A 15,096-nucleotide genomic window follows, 5' to 3' on the forward strand; every position below is an offset into this window, starting at 1 on the left:
AATTGTCAAACAACACCAAACCAGATAAGTGATGTGCTGTAGTAGAACACAAAGTGAAATTGAATAAAAGTTTGTTCAAAGATAAAGTTTTTTTCGCCAACAAATGGACACCACGAACAGAGAAAAACATATTATGCTTTGGTGTTAGAAACAGAAAGACAAACAACTACAAAAAAAAAAAAAAAAAACAACAGTGACAAAACAATCATTGAAATCTAAAACAAATCTACACGTGGAACACAAATTGACAATTCATTAAATCGTGAGAAAGTGGATGATTTGGGAGAAATTGTAATTCTTAGTAAGTGTAAAGTCTGCAACATAATATTAAGTGGTCCTTAATTTATTTACGTGATGATGATTTTTCCACATTTTTCTTCGGTATTAATTTTGTAAAGTGGAAAATTAAAATTAAAAATTTGTAAAAAACAAGTAAAAAAGTATCAGTCGGCTTTGCCGACAGAGATATACCCTCAGCCCGTGTGGATTGAAATACTTTTTTCCCAAAAAAAAAAAAAAAACATGTATTTAGGGGGGTTTCAAAATTTTGCGCGTATGATTTGCCTCGGAAAAAAAAACTTTGGACAAAATATTACGAATGTGCGCTCCAGCTACCACACATGGTGCCATAGAGGTTGTTTTACAGCTTTCCGACCATTTTCTCAGAAAGAACTTGTACCAGCGAATACAAGTTGTTGCAAACAAGTAAAAAAGTATCAGTCGGCTTTGCCGACAAAGATATACCCTCAGCCCATGTGAATTCAAACACTTTTTGGGCATTTGAATTTGCCGACAAAAATGTGGATTAGGATTAAAGTTCAAAAGTGTTGAGGAGGAGGTACTTAAAGAAATGGGCCGACATAGTCCATTATCGAAGTGGATCTAGTCATTTCAGTAGGTCATCGTATAACTTTTGGACCAGTATGCCAGGAAGCATGTACTTGCCCACGGAAAACATAATATTGCTGTAATCAGGACCATATCGAACAGCACCGGTATGAATTTTCAAAGGATTTTCGAACAGACCCTAAACTGCACTTGGACACAAATGTTGAACTTTTGTGGGGGAGGTATCCTAAGGAGAGGACTGATATGGGCCATTTTAGAAGTTCAACTAAATTTGGACAAAATGTTAGGAGATCCAAAGTTTGGACCAAATTGTTGGACCCGTTCAAGAGACATAGTGCATACATTTTAGTGACATTTTTGAAATATTGGCGGAAGTATCAGAAGCTGTGGGCCGGTATTGCCCAGCTTCGAACTGAAACTGAAGTTTGGACCAAATCGGTTGATCAGTTCGAGAGTTATAGTGCTCTCCAGCCACTACATATGGTGCCATAGGGGTTTTTACACCTTTCGGGCTGTTTTCTCAAGAAGTATGGACTCGCCCTTAAAAATACTTTTACCGTCGTAATTGAGGCAGCGAATGCAAGTTGCTTCAAATCAAAATCAAAGCAATTCGGAAGCAGATCTTAATGTGAAATCCGAAATTTTGTGTGATAGGTACCCGAAGGAGTGAACAAATAAAGTCCATATTAGAACCTGATCTATATCTGGTAGATATATTTGGATGTGTAAAGTATGGACCAAATCGGTCACTCCCTTCAAGAGTTATTGTCGCACAATTTTTCGGAACAATTTTGAACATTTGTGGGGAGGTACCTGAAGGAGTGGACCGATATGACTTATCTTCGAACTTAAACTATGTTTGGACAAAATATTACGAAAGCCAAAATTTGAACCGAATCGGTTCTTCCGTTCGAGAGCTATCGTGCGCTCCAGCCAGCAGGACAGACAGACAGACAGGCAGACAGAGGGACGGACGGACATGGCTAGATCAACTCCAAATTGTCTGAAACACATTACGTCCAAACATAATTGGGGTCAAAACCATTATTTCGATGAGGCACATTTTCATCGTATCAAAGTGTATATACCCTATTTAGCCTAGAGGCTGAGGGTATAATTAAGCGTATGACGTGAAGGTCGAAGCTATAAAATTCATGTTACTTGCAAAAATACGAAGAAGATTTGAGGATAAAAGTAAAGCTTTTATTATTCTAATTTTGTTATTTTCTGATTTTATAGGACGAAATCCGTTTCAGACAATTTGAAGTTGTCCGTCCGTCTGTCTGGCTGGCTGGAGCGCACGATAACTCTCGAACGGATTAACCGATTCGGTTCAAAATTTGGCTTTGGTAAAATTTTGTCCAAAATTAGTTTAAGTTCGAAGATGGGTTATATCGGTCCACTCCTACCGATACCTCCCCCACAAAAGTTCGAAAATGTTCGGAAAATTTGTGTGCACGATAACTCTTGAAGCGAGTAACCGATTTGGTCCATATTTTGCACATCGTGAAAATTCTACCAGACTTAGATGAATTTCTAATATGGACTCAATCGGTCCACTTCTTCGGGTAACTCCCACACAAAAGCTCGGAAGAGTTCAGTTTATGACCTGCTCTCGAATCGCTTTGATTTTTGTTGTAACAACTTGTGAACCAAAAATTTACGCACAACAATTTCTACTTTGGGAGAGGATTACTCTGATCTTACGAAGGTTACACTCTCCAGCTATACATGTAAATTTGCGTAATCGCGAGTACTACAATTACATAGCAAGCTTTTACATAAATCTAGTTGCTTGTCCAAAATAGAGACAGAATTCAAAAAACCCCATTTCTCAACCTTCAAAATGTCAGCATCCCTTAGAGACTGATGTAGTGGATATATTAAAAAAATCATACATTAGGAACTTCATCTGTGAAGTGTATTCTTCTTCTTGGAGCATTAAGCCCTACATTGTGTTGAAATTAATATAATTGGAAATTAATATAAACAACACGTTTCCTTCAACGCATTTTTGCTTTTTTACATTAATTCGACCACAGCTTCCACTCAAATTATAATGTTAAAAAATCCCTCGTTGAATCGTGGTAAAACTGTTGATTTAACAGAAATGCGTTCAAAACTTATGATATAGCACAATTGTTACAATAACCCATACCTCAGTTTCAACATATTAACATATGTTATATATGTTGCTACAATAAGGTCCACATACTATCAACGGTTAAGATAGGGTATACACACTTTGTTACGATCAAAAATGTATCTCATCAAAATAATGCCTGTATGCCAAGTATGTATGGACGAAATCCGTTTCAGACCATTTGGAGTCGATTTAGCCCTGTCCGTGTATCTGGCAGGCTGTTCCGCATGATTACTGCCGAAGGTTCAAACTTTGCACATTGTAATATTTCTTCCAGAAATAGATTAGGTTAGAATACGGCAGCGTTAGGCAATGGATGCACGCACGCTCTTTGGGAGCGTATATTTATTCACGTATATCATGTATTGGCACCACCATACATGAATTGTGAATTTAGCTCTCTTCACAAAAATCGTGTGTGTTACTGCATTGCTAAATTTAATAATCATTGAAACAAGCGATAGCACATCCTTCTTCATTGACTGCTGAGCGAAGACTGAATAGTGGTTGTTCTGTTGTTACTCTCATCAAGGGCACGTGTGCCCCTTTTTGCCGGATGCTGACGTATACAATATGTGGAGAGAACAAAACAATTTAGTCTCAGCTGAGCAGTCAATGAAGAAGATTGTGAGTCGCTTGTTTTGTTTTTTTTTTTTGTGTATGCGTCCACTTAGCGAATGACTCTCGGTCTATATAGCGTCCCAGCAAACCAAATGTCCGATGTCCGACACACCTGAACAATTTCGGAAGCAAAATCGTTCAGATTTCGTTCCGATTTCTATACGATTTTTAGTAGGGGAATTCGTTCCGATTTCGGAGAGAATATTGAAAGTAAATTTCCCTCCGAATATACCAATGTTTTTCTTCCGATTTCGGTGCGCATTCGGAGCGAAATGTCGGAAACAGATTTCCCCTTGTACAGCAATCACCTTTTGTATGTATCTAACATACATCATTTTAGTTTGTTGACAAAAATCAAAGTGATTGGTTATAAAATTTGCATATACAATTTTTAAATATTTTAAATATAAATGCAATATATAATAATTCAAGCTAGTGCTGATAGACTCAACATATTCGTATACAAAGTTTACATTGTTCTACTATAACTGGAAAATGATAACAACAGTGAAAATCATTAGAAACGTTTGAAATTGGAATCTTTGGTAAATAAAATAAGGCGTCGGAGAAAAATGTTTTCATTCGATATCACTGTGCAACAATTTTAAGGTAATCTTGTGCAAACAATTTGAGCTTGGGATTTTTTGAAAGTACAGACCCAAACGACAAAAACCCTAGTTGGGTTTTGTTTTGTCAGATCCAGCTTGGATTTTATGGTCCCATCTAAACATGGTTAAATATTAACTTTTTAAAGAAATTTGGGGTTATATCTCTGAAACCTATGCAAATTTTCATATGACCTCTGAAGCAAATTTGTAGATAAGGGCAAGAATAAAATATTTGGAGAAATAATGAACTCGAAAAACTACATTTATTGCCTCAAATTTTATAAAATATCGAAAATTTCCATAATCTGTATAGATTTTGCACCATATCTCCAAAACCGTTAATTTTTTCTCAATGCTTTCTGGAAGAATTTTCGTTGGAATGTAATACACAACTCATCAGAACATGCGATTGCTGTAAAATGTCTCTATCACGCTGCTTTCAGCATATTTTTCAACGACGATTTAATAAATATATAAATAATGTGGTGAAATCCGAAATGCAAGAATAAACTCGACGTGAACTGAGTTTGAAATACGTGTTCTAAAAGATATGATGCAAAATACCACTGAAACAACATGAATTAAGGATTTTAGAGTTTCAGAGTGTTCTGAAGAATTGCTGAGAACTTTATTTGGAAGATTTTTGCAAAAGGTTACTTTGTTCAACTCCCAAAAGTTTATCTGATACTGACCATAATTTCAGCAATTATGTAAAATTTTCTATATTTTATCGATTTTGATGCCCTAGATGGAGTTTTTCTTATGTGGTATTTTGAATGTTAATTAATGGCTAGAAGACAAAGGCTGATTTTGATAACTTCTATTTATACAAACATTTTTAAAAATTTGTAAATATGAAGTATTTTATTGAAGTCTTTTTCTTTATATGGGGGTTTCTGAGTGAAATCGGACACTTTTTCAAGATGAGGTTTTTGATTTCCTTTATTTTTTGCTGTGGTGATGCTGCTCATTGGCAAAATATATTAGTATATTTTTAGATTTTTTTTGACTAACGGTTCCAGAGATATCGCGCTTTGAAAAAGTCAAATTCTGTAACAACTACATGCAAAGAAATACTCATAACTTCTTTAATATTGGTCCAATGTAAAAAAATCTTTTTTTGTATGCTTTGTTGTTTTACCAGCTATTTAATAAAAAATAGCAAAAATTTGCACAGTGGGCTTGGATGCTATTTTCGCGATTTAATATTTAAAATCAATTTTTAAAGATGTTCGACCCCTTCGATTTTCTTTAATTTTGAGGATTCGGACGATTACTATTTTATCTGAATTTTTTAAAATTTGTCAATACAATTTTTCCTTTATACCAGTGTCAAACATTTGTTATTTTACATAAAAAATTCAAAATTAAATTTGTTTAACATTTGTTTTGTTGCTTTATTTACGAATTTATCTTAAAAGTCTTAAAAACCGCGACATTTTTCGATTTTGAAGATGGTTTAGCAATTATTCTATTTAACAATTATTGTATGACTGAATGGCGTTTTTTGTGCCCGCGATAAGTTTAGCCACTTCATATCTCAAATTCAACTCCTCTTTCTAATTTAAATAATCATCTTCTTGAGAAAATCTCTCTTTAATAATTGGTAGATTATTTGGCTCAGATGCCCATTCATGTAATTCCCAAACCGTGGTTATTTTATTATCAATTTATTAAGCTTATTGTCCGGCTGGTACACTTATTGCTATACATTTTCAAAATAGAAAAATTACGCACTTTTTAAGATGTTTAAGATAAATTCCTAAATAAAACAACAAAACCAATATAAAAAAATTTATTTTGTATTGTTTTGGTAAAATAACAAATGTTTCACTCGGGTATAAAGGAAAAATTGTATTGAAAAACTTAAAAAAATTCAGAAAAAATAGAAATCGTCCGAATCCCATTACCACATAGGACTTAAAATTTTTGTAATCGAACGTAGTTTAATACAAAAAAAATTAAAGAAAATCGAAGGGGTCGAACATCTTTAAAAATTGATTTTAAATATTAAATCGCGAAAATAGCATCCAAGCCGACTGTGCAAATTTTTTTGCTATTTTTTATTAAATAGCTGATAAAACAACAAAACATACAAAAAAGATTTTTTCAATTTGGACCAATATTAAAAAAGTTATGAGTATTTCTTTGCATGTAGTTTTTACAGAATTTGACTTTTTCAAGGCGCGATATCTCTGGAACCGTTAGTCAAAAAAAATCTGAAAATATACTAAAATGTTTTGTTAATAATCAGCAGCATCACCACAGCAAAAAATAAAGGAAATCAAAAACCTCATCTTGAAAAAGTGTCCGATTTCACTCAGAAATCCCCATATATATTATTGTCTTTTTAGGACGAAGGCCAATTATGTAGTTTTAGCCCGGTTTAGATGAGGCCAAAAACTCTGAACTGGATCTGACAGGACAAAACACTACTAGGGTTTTTTGTAGTCTCAATATGTACTTTCAAAAAATGCATACTAGAAGTTGTTTGTATTTTCAGTGTTGCATAGTGTATTCCTAGAACATTATTCCAAAACCGTTCAGAAATCTTTACGAAGATTCGGAAGCTACATCCGATTTTCATTCGACATTATTCCAAAATCGTTCAGAAATCTGTTCGAAAATTCGCAAGAAAAAAATCGCCTTCCGAATATCCCATGGATTTTCTTTCGATTTCGTTCAGAATTCTGACTGAAATCGATCCGATTTCTCTTCGATATTTCGAACCGAAATTATGTCAACCACTTCATACAACTTTCGTTAAGATATCGTTACGATTTCGGATCCGACATCGGACGTAGTGTCCGAATTTTTTGCGATTTCGTACGATTGGTTTGCTGGGGTGTTTTGTCTCCAATACTAATGCAAACAAGGCAATGTGCATTGGTATTGGTTGCCTGATGCTGGAATGCGGTCTATAGCTGTCCGCCATTTCGAATTCCTTACATAACTTCTTTTGAGCACTATAACGTACGAATGGAGTGTTCGAATTGTCCGTAGTTTTTCTTCCAAAAGTACATTATGTTCCGTACCTCCTCACATAATATAATTTTATTCTACGGAAAGCCACTACTTCCTGAGATATGGCCAGCGAAATGTCCCAATATTTAGAGCAACTACCGCATACACCTCTAGAACTAATGTTTAGTAACCCAATATAGCACTCTGGCAATGCCGTTTCTTTCAGAAATAACTTTATCTTCTTAAACATCAAACGCCTCCATGACACTGTCCATCTGTTTGAACAACAATCATATTTAACTCGAATTTTTCTAGTTATCAAAGTTATAGTACAAAAAAAACTTTTTTCCGGAAACACTTAGCAATTTTGAACATAACACAATAAAAGTGGCGCCCGATTTCACATGCAGACGCAAACATTCACCATCACAAATCTATGCAATTCGCTATGAAACGAGCAAAAACACGACACACTAACAAACGAATGCTTTACGATGCAGTGTTTGTACTGACGTTTTGTGCTAGCCAGCAATATTGCATTTCTTTGCTTTGATTCGTTGTTAAATAGAAAATGAAATAAAAACCGAGTAAAAAAAAATATGAGCAAAACTTTCTAATGAAAAATTTTCCAGTAGTCGAGTGAAACAATTGAATTTAAAGCTGAGTAGAAAAAAAAAACCAGATAATCTGCAACAAGCTTAAAAGGGAAATCTTTAACATGAAGAATTTTAAATCAATTTCAAATTACTTTTTCGGAAAAAAACAAGAAATGGAAAAACACTGTATATCGCGTATTCCGTATAAAATTCGATACGATTCGAGTCTTTGTTTCGTTACGCTTTCAAAATATTGACTGAAAATTTTTGTTGTGGGTGAAAATTGAATAAATTGCTGAGATTTTGAAAAACAGAAATCTCAGCTCTCAATTTAATTTCTATTTTCAAATGAAAATTCTGCAATCTCTTGCAAACTTTTCTCATGCCTGATTAGCCTTATAGGAATCTACAATGTGGACGCAGTGTGTTGTGAGCTCCCCTCTTTGTTGGGAAGCGTGAGAGTAGGAGATCAGCGCGGCAAATTGAATTGTTTTGCCTTTCTGTCTGCCACTTATTTTCTCGTTGTTTATGTTTGTTTATTTTTAGTTAAAAGACAAAAAACATTGTCTTTAGAAAATAAAATGTTTTTCCTCCTCTCTCCGTCTTCCCTTCTGGGGAAAACATTAGGAAAGAATGTTTGGTGTTTTATTAGCATGCGGCAGCGGGAAGTTATGTGTGTCACGCTTCTTTAGTTTTATTTTTGGAAAGAAAATTGCACTAATTAGGCACAGTGGGCTAAGCGAGAAGAAACATATTGTGTCGTGTGTATTAGAGTGGAACAAAACACCTTTGATGCCGCCATTGCAAATACTACACAATTGTATCGTATTTAAAGAATTACTGTAAGTGGTCTTTATAGACGAACTTTCAGTGATCTATATACGACTTTAAAGTAATCTTTTGAGACGACCTTAAAATCATGCATTAAGACGAACTTAAAGGTCTTATCAGACAAACTTAAAGTCGTCTTAATAGACGGTCTAAAAGTCGTCTTAATACACGAACTTAAAACGTTTTTATAGACTATCCTAAAGTCGATTTTATACACAACCTTCTTTATAGGCGTCCATAAGTCGCCTTTATAGACGACCCTAAAGTCGTCTTTATATACGACTCTATAGTCGTGTTTATATACGACATGAATGTCATCTTTATAGCGACATGAAAGTCGTCTTTATAGAGACATGAAAGTCGTCTTTATAGACGACATGAAAGTCGTCTTTATAGACGACATTAAGGTCGTCTTTATAGACGAAATGAAAGTGGGCTTTATAGACGACATGAAAGTCGTCTTTATAGATGACACGAAAGTCGTCTTTGTAGATGACATGAAAGCCGTCACTATAAACGACATGAAAGTCGTTATTATAGACGACATGAAAGTCATCTTAACAGACGACATGAAAGGCGTCTTTATAGACGACATGAAAGTCGTCTTTATAGACGACATGAAAGTCATCTTTATAGACGACATGAAAGTCATCTTTATAGACGATATGTTTGTCGTCTTTATAGACGATATTAAAGTCGTCTTTATAGACGACATAAAAGTCGCCTTCATAGACGACCTTGTCATTCTTCTTCCTATTGTAAATATTATATCTTCTTATCCACCTTAATACACTACATGCAATAAAAACTATATTAACCTGAAAAAATATCCACTTGTTAGGGAAAATGTTAAAATCGACGCATTTGGTTTTGGCTTGCGCCAATCGGCAGTGTCTTAATTTCATGAAAATGTTTTCAGCCAACCTATAAAAAAATGAAATCTGAAAAATGTGCATTCCAACAAATTCAAATCAATTAATAACGGCAAGCAACTGTATCATCATCATTTGATAGATAAAGGTCGGTTGATGGCTGGTGATTGGTATCGCTCAACGAAAAAACAGATGTTCAAATACTGCTGTCAGCCGGGTAGGTGAACGGGATAAAGAAATATCAACAATATGAAAAAAAATTATACTTTAATTAAAATGCAATCAATCAATAAATTGCGGAGGGAAAGCTGTCAAAAGGTGGATAGATGGCAAACACCGCGCTATGATGATATTATGTGTGTTTGTAGAATTAATACAAACAAATTTATTATTTAGATGGCTTTGGGTATATTTTTAGTCGGAGGCTGCATTGTGGATGAGAAACATAGTGCTCCCTGATGTCAATAGTGGACCATCTGTATGGTGTAAACAAAAATTCTTCCAGTCTGGAAACAATGGCATACTCTCGTTGCAGTCTTGCCACGAGAGTTATCCTAATCAGCGTGTGGTGGAGGGGTCATCAAGAACAAATTAGAAAACTTCAATCCCTAGATCAACAAGGCTTGAATAGGTTAGAAGAGATTTCGCACAGATGCAGTCGCAGATGCCATAAACAGATATCGTGTGAATGGCTGCTCGGAGGATATTCCTAAGTAGCAGTGACACTATATTCCTGTGGTCATTAATCCTCAACCTGTTCCCCGAAAGGTTGGGAAGCTCTTTAAAGTTGTAGAACACAATGGTGTTCTACCTGGCCTGAAATCGAACGGTTTGACGAGGTTGACTGGCGACTTCATTTATTAACCTGCGAGACATAATTGTCATAGAATTTCGAAAAGATTTAACTTTTGCGGGAAAACTGCATTTAATTTTGGGAGTCATTAATTTCGCTAGTAAAGAAGCAATCAGTCACTTTATTTGGTCAACGTAAGATTTTTTGGAGCTTTTGAACCATTATGTCCGGAAGCATAGACATGCTCATGAAAACTTTATCACTGTATGCAATACCACAAATATCAGCTTGGACTTATGTACATACATTTAGGATACATTTTATTTTATGTGCAAAGTTTCGGTCAAAAGAGATCCCAGAGCTGATCTTAAACTGCTCTTTTTTTTGAAAATTTGTATAGGAGGTTAACGAAAAATGTTGAACCCTTACAGCTAATCTTTGAATTTGTAAAAAATATTACGAGATGAACATTTTTAACGGTTCATGAGTTATCGTGTGTCCCAACCAAATAGGTAGACGGACGGATATGCCTTAATCGACTCCAAATTGCCTGATACGGATTTAGTCAATTTATTATTGTGGTCTAAACCAGCATCCGGCAAAAAGGGGCACGCGTGCCCTTGATGAGAGTAACAACAAAACTACCACTATTTAGTCTTCACTCAGCAGTCAACGAAGAAGGTTGTGCCGTCACTTTTTTCAATGATTTTTAATTTTAGCAATGCAATAACACACACGATCTTTGTTGAGAGAGCGAAATTTACGCTATCGATGTCGTATGCGTGTGACCGCACATACTTCATTTGTATCGGTGCCGATACCTGTTCTAACCAGGGGTGCTCAGAATAGTTGGTGTATTAGTAGTGGTAAGACACTCTCCCCATTGCTAAGCAATGGCAAATCAGAAATAAAGAGAGAATACGTGTGGTTTGTTTTTACGCTACCGTAAGGAAGCGAGCACCAATGGTGTAAACCATTGCCGAACAGACATTTATCGCTGGTTACGAAGTTTTTCGGCAATTCACACACACACGACCCGAACGCAAAGAAATAGCGTGCAAGAGAGAGTAATTATTTTGATTTGTTTTTGTTTTGTATCTTGCAATCGTACAAACTTACTAACACACTGTCATAAATTGTCAATCCAGCAAACCAAATGTCAGATATCCGACACATCTGAACAATTTCGGAAGCAAAATCGTTCAGATTTCGTTCCAACATATAATAACTGAAGCTAGTGCTGATAGACTCAACGTATTCGTACACAATGTTTACATTATTCTACTATAACTACAAAATGATAAAAACAGTGAACATCATTAGAGAAACATTTGAAATTACAATCTTCCAATAAAAACATAACAAAGATCAATTAATAAAAAAAGGCGTCAGAGAAAAAATTTTCCTTCGATATTCGTACTACATTTTTCCAAAATCGTTCAGACATCTTTAGGAATATTCGGAAGGTACCTCCGATTTTCATAGGATTTTCTTCCGATTTCGTTCCGAATTCTGACCGAAATCAATCCTTTCCGAAATTATGCCAACCACTTCATATAACTTTCGTTAAGATATCGTTACGATTTCGGATCCGACATCGGACGTAGCGTCCGAATTTTGTTTCGATTTCGTTACGATGTCGGTACGATTGGTTTGCTGGGAATGTTTTGAAAACATTCACATTTTTGGCATCCCTCTTCTTGGTCGGCACTGGTCTAAACTGTGCACAAATACAATCTCACTTGTGGTGAGTTTCAATCTTACTCTCACCGCCGATCGTTTCTAACCAGCAAGCAACGATGAATACCACAGTCGGAATCTTATCCAATAAAATCAAGCACACGGGGAGAACTGTGCCACTATCATATACATGACACAGTTCTTCCCGTGTGCTTCATCTTATTGGATAAGATTCCGACTGTCGCATTCATCGTTGCTTGCTGGATAACAAGAAATAAACAGGCAGTGGCTGCATAAAGAGGGAGAATAACTCTCATGCATGTGACTCACACAAACAGAGCGTTTGCATTGGTAGTGCTTGGCTGTCCCTGGTCTAAACCAATGGTGCACAAGAAGAGAATGCTATTTTGGGTTTTTGTATGGGAAAGAGAGTTGTAGTTAACTTTTTCGTAAAGACGCGTGCATGGCTGGTCTAAACCCATTATTTCGATGAGCCACATTGTTGATCGTGTCAAAGTGGAACAGCTCTCCAATTATGTGATCCGGCGACGTCGAATGTTTTGTTTATTGCTATAAAAATGCAATACCAAGGAATTAGCTACGATGTTTTCGCTGAGGCTCAATGAGAGTAATATTTGTATTGTTTACAAGTTTCAGTTTTGTATGAGTTTAATGAAAACAAACAAAAACATAATGTGGTTGTTGCTTTTTTCACTCATACGTTCATACATGTCTTCGCTTTGCTTGTATTTCTGTGGTCGTCGCTGGTTTAGGGAGTGCCAAAGAAATTCTCAATAAGAGAGCACGGTGCGCCTTAACTAACTTTAAATGAAAGGTGCTTACACCTGAAAAGTTTTTGCGGATTCCAAAACTACAATGTTCATAGATGAGAAAAATCAAAAAATCGACTGAGGGATTTTCAAATAAATCGCGGACAAAATTCTCATTCCTAGGTTTTCACGGTTTTGCTTAACCGCAAGTCCTGTCTTAATGGGACTAAAGAAAATGTTGTAGCAATAACAATTCTCTACAAGATTGATCCTAATGACTTTTTCCTAGGTTTTACCATTTTTGAGATATAGAAGTTCAAATTGGGACAATGCACTGACTGTATCGCCTCCTTTTAAAACAATGTCATGTACGGCGCATTTAACTAACTTTATATGAAAACCGCTCACACCTGGGAAGTTTTTTGCAGATCCTGAAACAGCAAGTTTATAGATGAGAAAAATCGAAAAACAAGAAATATTCGATGGAGGTATTTTTATATAAATCGCGGTCAAATTTCACATTTTTAGGTTTATTTTCAAGATTTGGTTTGGAAGTGGCAAGTCCTTTCGAAGTGAGACAAAATAAAATTTTGCAGCAGTGAAATCCTTTACAACATTTTCTTTAGTCCCATTTCGATAGGACTTGCCGTTTCCAAGCAAAATCCTTAAAACGTAAAATAAACCTAAAAATGTGAATATTGACCGCGATTTATTTAAAAATCCCTCCAACGATTTTTTCTTTTTTTTTTTTTTGGATTTTTCTCATCTATGAACTTTGCTGTCTTGTAGAGAATTTTTACTGTTACAACATTTTCTTTAGTCCCATTACGATAGGACTTGAGGTTTGCAAGCAAAACCGTGAAAACCTAAAATGCCTTAAAATGTGAACTTTCACCGCGATTTTTTACGGCGATTTTTTTGTTTTTTGATTGTTCTCATCTATGAACATTGTGGTTTCGGAATTCGCAAAAACTTCCATTCATTCATTTAAAGTTAGTTTAGGCGCACCGTGAAAGATTTCTGGCCACTTATTTATTCGATCTATCAATTGACATTCTTGGCATAGACTAATAGACTACTGAACGATTAACGATAGAACTTTAAGAAAAGCTTATATTCTTCACCATAAAGGATAAAAGTTAAATCGAAATTTCAGTATTGTTAAAAATTTTATCTTAAAATTAAAAAAAAACTTTGGCACTGCAAAAATGCAACAAAAATATGCAAAGCATTTGAATAAAAAGCAACAAATAATTAAGAAAAAATAAATATTTTTTATTTTTAATAAATTCTATTTTTACTCACATTAATTTCCGATAAACGTTTTTCCAATTCCTCAACTGATTTACGATCCACAGGGCGGGCAATTAAATCATTTATACGCTTGAGACCTTTCACAATTAGTTCTTCTAAATTGACACCTTTCATGCTGACTTTCTTGTCTAATGACGAGTAAGGTGAATTGGCGGATTCTGTGGCGCCGGAGGTGGTAGAGGCTTTTGATCTAATGGTTGAGAAAATAAAAGAAAAAAAAAAAAACAAAATTTGCCAAATAAAAATATGTGACACTCATGGAATTCCGTGCTCTCTTGATATTTACTTTGATTGTTGGACTTCACGGAATTTCTCTCTTAGTATTATTTGACTCTTCATAACAACGCGAGATAGAGAACCCTGTTTGCCGTGTGTTTCCAAAACTAATGAATCACCCTGTGATATTAGAGTGGCAGCATCGGGCGCTATTAACATTTTTAGATCTTCAACAGCTCTGAAAGAAAATTAAAAAAAATTAAATTTTGAAAGGTAATGGGATTTGCTTTTTTACTGAAAAGAACTTGTAAAGAAAATAAAAGGGACAATCAAGGTCTAAACCAGGTCGGACAATACGTCTACATTTAACAATAAACTTAGTAGTTTTCTGTGATTTGAGTTTGTTTGAGTTTGAAATCAAAATAATTTTCTCGACAACAAACTGGACTTATGGACCGACCTCGTACAGACCTTGTGTATAACTCTATAATTTTGAAACCTTCGTTTCTCAAACTTACCTTTCTCCTTCGGTATTCTTTTCGATCTTTTCCTTGGTTTTGTCCAAACGCATCATCATATATTTGGCGTTCTTTTCAAATTCACTTACTCTCTGCTCCAGGGACCCACTTGGAAATTGGGAACTGGGCGTTTCCGAATAGGGACTCTTGAGGGTTATATTTGAATCATCAATGGATGGTGATTGTGGCAAGATTTTGTTGGAGAAAGAGTTGGGCTTTTTGGCGGAGGGAGTTTCAATGCGGCTCTGGGAAATAAAATGGAACAACAAAAATTAAGATTAGCATAATTTTATATTAACAAGAAGGTATATTCATCCTAGG

At 35.2% G+C, this 15,096-nt stretch overlaps 1 protein-coding gene across 13 annotated transcripts in view; it reads right to left on the minus strand.

Annotated features, from left to right (window-relative positions):
• The window catches only part of Dys (Dystrophin), a 917,866-nt gene that overhangs the window by 688,280 nt on the left and 214,490 nt on the right, over positions 1-15,096 (minus strand). For all 13 annotated transcript variants that reach the window (XM_073982338.1, XM_073982331.1, XM_073982322.1 and 10 more), the window contains 3 exons: positions 14,776-15,020; positions 14,328-14,495; positions 14,033-14,231 (listed from right to left, as the gene is read on the minus strand). In XM_073982338.1, coding sequence (XP_073838439.1) covers positions 14,033-14,231; positions 14,328-14,495; positions 14,776-15,020 — 612 coding nt within the window. The remainder of the gene's footprint in view (positions 1-14,032; positions 14,232-14,327; positions 14,496-14,775; positions 15,021-15,096) is intronic.

This window comes from Musca autumnalis, unplaced genomic scaffold (genome assembly GCF_047663935.1).
Source record: "Musca autumnalis isolate F117 unplaced genomic scaffold, ASM4766393v1 scaffold_1, whole genome shotgun sequence".
In the NCBI taxonomy this organism is placed as follows: domain Eukaryota; kingdom Metazoa; phylum Arthropoda; class Insecta; order Diptera; family Muscidae; genus Musca; species Musca autumnalis.